Below are 3,646 nucleotides of genomic sequence, written 5' to 3' on the forward strand. Positions count from 1 at the left end.
ACGGCTTTGCTTGCTACACTCCCTGCCCTCTTCACCACGTCAGCTCTCTAGAGGAGTTCTTAGGACCTTCAGGTGCCCTTGCATTGTTCTCCGATCGGCAGTTCTATCAACTCAAGCAAATCGGCGAACGACTCGTCACCGTCTATCCTAGTACTGCATGCAAGGTGGGTCCCTTTGACTTCCTCAGGACTCCTGAAAGCCGCAGATTTAGCTGGCGAAATTTCCCTGGCCATGTATGTTCTGCACGGTGCATTGACTACTTAATCGGCCTTCTGCCTTACCATGCTTGCTTCTATACAGTACAATGGAACTCCTTCTGCGATACCTATTGTAAAGCAGATATCCTGATAGTACGTTTCCATCTTACTATAATTATGCCTTGCGTGCCGCATAGGCATTCGATAAACGGTTAAGGAAAGACCGTACAGCGTCGTTCCCTGTCAACAATTGGAAAGAAGTTCAAGTGATGCTGCAAAAGCATGCATTTCAAAGCAGTCGCCAGCGGCGGGCGCATAGGTTGAGCGACATCAAAAACACGCGGGCCAAAGATGGATCGATGCAACATGGTCCAACACCAGTTCAAATGCTCCCGCTGTGTCCAAGCGGCATGTCTGTTTTCAGCACATGTTCGTCCGCTTCAGTCGCCCCATAAATGAAGTGCTTGGTCGAATAGTGGCGGCTTGGATCCAAGAAGCTACACGCCTCCAGTCCCTCCTCCACCAGACAAAAAGTAGGTCTTCAGCACGTGGAGATGGACCAACATTGCAATTATTCAAAAGAAGCGATCGTGTCCAGCGGTAAATTCCCTCTTAGACTTCTTCTTGAGTATCGTCGTCTCTAAATATGTCATATTCACGTGAGCGGAACGGAGGCGGGGCTTCCGGAGAGCAAAATACCTCTCGCTTCAGCTCAATTACCTCTCGTGGCGCAGGACGACGTCCCTCCCGATACATTTGCAGCGCAGCGACAAACCGGCGAACGACTTGAAAACGGCCTGTTTGCATATGTCCAGAGGTTACACTCGCACTAGGGAATAGCAAGAGCTTTTCCATAACTTGCTTCCACCACTCTTCCTTCCGCATTGACGGACCAACCACTTCACAAATGCCCCATAGTGCATCCGCTATGATAAATCGACGCATGACGTGCTCTCGCACTTCCCTTAGAGGGACAAGCCCCTTCCTAAACTTGCCCATATTGTATACATTTTTAACCACCTTCGCGGCCAAATCTATCAATGACTGAAGTTCGTCAGCCGTGAGCTGTTCTTTGACCAGCAATTGCCTAATGGACGCCAGTGTTTTCGGGGTGTTGGTTCGAGGGGTATACACGATGGCCTTCGCAAAGTTAAAGGGGACAAGTTTGCACGAATGATCAGCCCTTGGCAGACGGTAGAATGCGTGTTTCTTTGGCGCTTCTTCGTCTGCGGGAATCTTAAAAAATGAGGAGAACCAGGGACAACACACAACGCAAAGAAAGAAGCCGTGTGGGAGAATTGGTAGTTTCACACGAAGGCAGCCACAAAGCAAGGCAAGTAACAGGCCTCAGCAAGAAAATTACAGAAAGAATACGGGAAACCTAGCTATTTGGGAAATTTGGTTTCACACTGCTATCAGTTGGTAGCAGGGGTAGCGTTGACGCCAGCAGGGTCAGTTGCACCAAATAGAGAGAGAGAAGCACAGGAATAACTTGACAGTTACGGGGATCTAGCTTCTAACTGAGTTCTAGCTTGTGTCGGGAGTAGTAGAGCTCACCTGACACTGCGAGGGCCCCGGCGCCTCCAACTGACTCGTTGACGGAGGCGATAGATCTGTGGAAGTCTGCTGATCGTGCACAGCGTCGTGAGGCTGCGAAGAGTAAACAAATAGTGGGGCCTGAAGACACAACATGATCAACATACATCTATTTCAACTATCCAATAAGACGTGTTGCTAATGGGACAGGAAAAGCAAAATTACGAGCGCCAACGGGAGGCACAGTTCACGCGTAGCATGCGGATAAGACGATAAATTGACGCCCTGCGAGCCATATGCAACCACTCATCTGCCAACATCCGAAAGGTTTATGCCAAAACAGAAGCCCCTGAAGAAGTGACAAACCACAACATAGCTGGCACTAGCACCCACCTCCGAATGAGTCCGTTTGAAAACTGGAATATTCTGAACTAACACGAAACCTTGGCTTCCTTTCGTTGAAGCCGAACTGGTTGATAGCTCTGTAGACACTCCGGACGGCTTCTGGTGTCCCTGAAGACCTTGGCTCTCCAAAACCGCCGGCTGAACGTCATCGGCTCCACTGCCGGGAGCAGCCGAACTCTGACCTTTGGAGGTTGGACTGCTACTGCTAGTTACCTGTTGTGCCGCGTTATCTCTCGTATCACCAGGGGTCCCCTGCGCATCTTCCAACTTGTCTACGTCGTCTCCTGACGATGAAGTTAAGTCTGGATCAAAGACGAAATCGAGAAACGACTGCTCAAACGGATCGTCGTCTGCAAAAAATTCTTCGAGCAAACTGCTGCCACCCATGTCCTCACCCTCCCAGGAGGTTAAGAATTCTTCGTTGGCTGATGATGTGTTAGCTTCATCACTTCCTTTAAAGCCTGCACTGAACCCCAGATCCCGACTGGAGACAGCCTGCTGTTGGGCAGGAGACACCTCGGGAGGAGAATTTTGTCGGGAATCAACCTTGTCCTGCATATTTGCGGTCATACTCAGCAGGTCCCCCTCAACTAAAGGCCTCTTTGCTTTCTCCACCTCCTCATCTTGGCTATCCGTGCTATGTGCCCTCTTTCTAGAGCCTGCTCCCTCGGCAACGCTGGCGCTCTGGGAAAGTTCCTTGGGGCTCGAAGATGCCCCACTCTCTCCTCCACTAGCCGATTCTATTAGCTCAAGCAAACCGTCGCACACTTCGTCTTCATCACTGCTAGCCAGCCGGCGAATGTCTGCGGCTTTCGACCTCCACAGCCCTTCTGGAGACCGACAGAAATAGGCTACAAGAACGAGGGCCAAAAGCGCTGAAACTGCAGTTCTAATTAAAGCTGCTTTTTGGTTTCTACTCAGATGAGCAGAATGTAGGGTGACGCGTCCAGCCTTGCCGATGTTTGTGGGGCGGGAACCGGTCCACCGCCCAACGCCATCTTGCTGGCCCACAGGGAAGTGCACTCCCAAACTCCATGAGGATATTTGCATTTCACAGCAAACAGAATCACTTTCCTACCCTAAGAGAAGAGCACATTTAAAAGGCACGACTGGACGCCATGCATTGCGCACATGAATATCACTGTATCTTCCCACAATGGCTCGCTGATGGAGGAGCGAGATGTCCTCATTGAATATTTCGCCTCAGGCAGAGGCATATGATCAGCATTCTCTAGCTTGTCCCTGGATTGTTCCGCTGTAGCAGTTCTAATGTAGCGCCTTTGCGGAGAAGCAGCTGCTCCTTCACCTACCCGTACCCGCCGCATCGATCTGGAAACAAGCTGGCACTCGCGCGGCTTCGCTGTCGTGGGCTCGCAGAAGAGCAACATTTAAAACTCTTCATCGGGCATCTTATTTGTTTTGAATTCAGCTGTTCGTGTATGCCCCATGGTATCCCTCGTGATATAGGCCACATGCGGCATATTATGGTCGTGACGGTGGATCGTTTC

At 50.6% G+C, this 3,646-nt stretch overlaps 1 protein-coding gene across 1 annotated transcript; it reads right to left on the reverse strand.

Annotated features, from left to right (window-relative positions):
- Nucleotides 1–809: 809 nt before the first annotated feature.
- On the reverse strand, nucleotides 810–3,188 carry EMH_0046740 (uncharacterized protein; the record flags this gene model as incomplete). The annotated part of the gene is made up of 3 exons (XM_038022386.1): nucleotides 810–1,337; nucleotides 1,755–1,874; nucleotides 2,127–3,188. 3 exons carry the CDS (start codon nucleotides 3,186–3,188, stop codon nucleotides 810–812), a joined length of 1,710 nt encoding a protein of 569 aa, XP_037878240.1.
- Nucleotides 3,189–3,646: the final 458 nt, after the last annotated feature.

This window comes from Eimeria mitis, genomic scaffold (genome assembly GCF_000499745.2).
Source record: "Eimeria mitis Houghton genomic scaffold, Emh_scaff1977, whole genome shotgun sequence".
In the NCBI taxonomy this organism is placed as follows: domain Eukaryota; phylum Apicomplexa; class Conoidasida; order Eucoccidiorida; family Eimeriidae; genus Eimeria; species Eimeria mitis.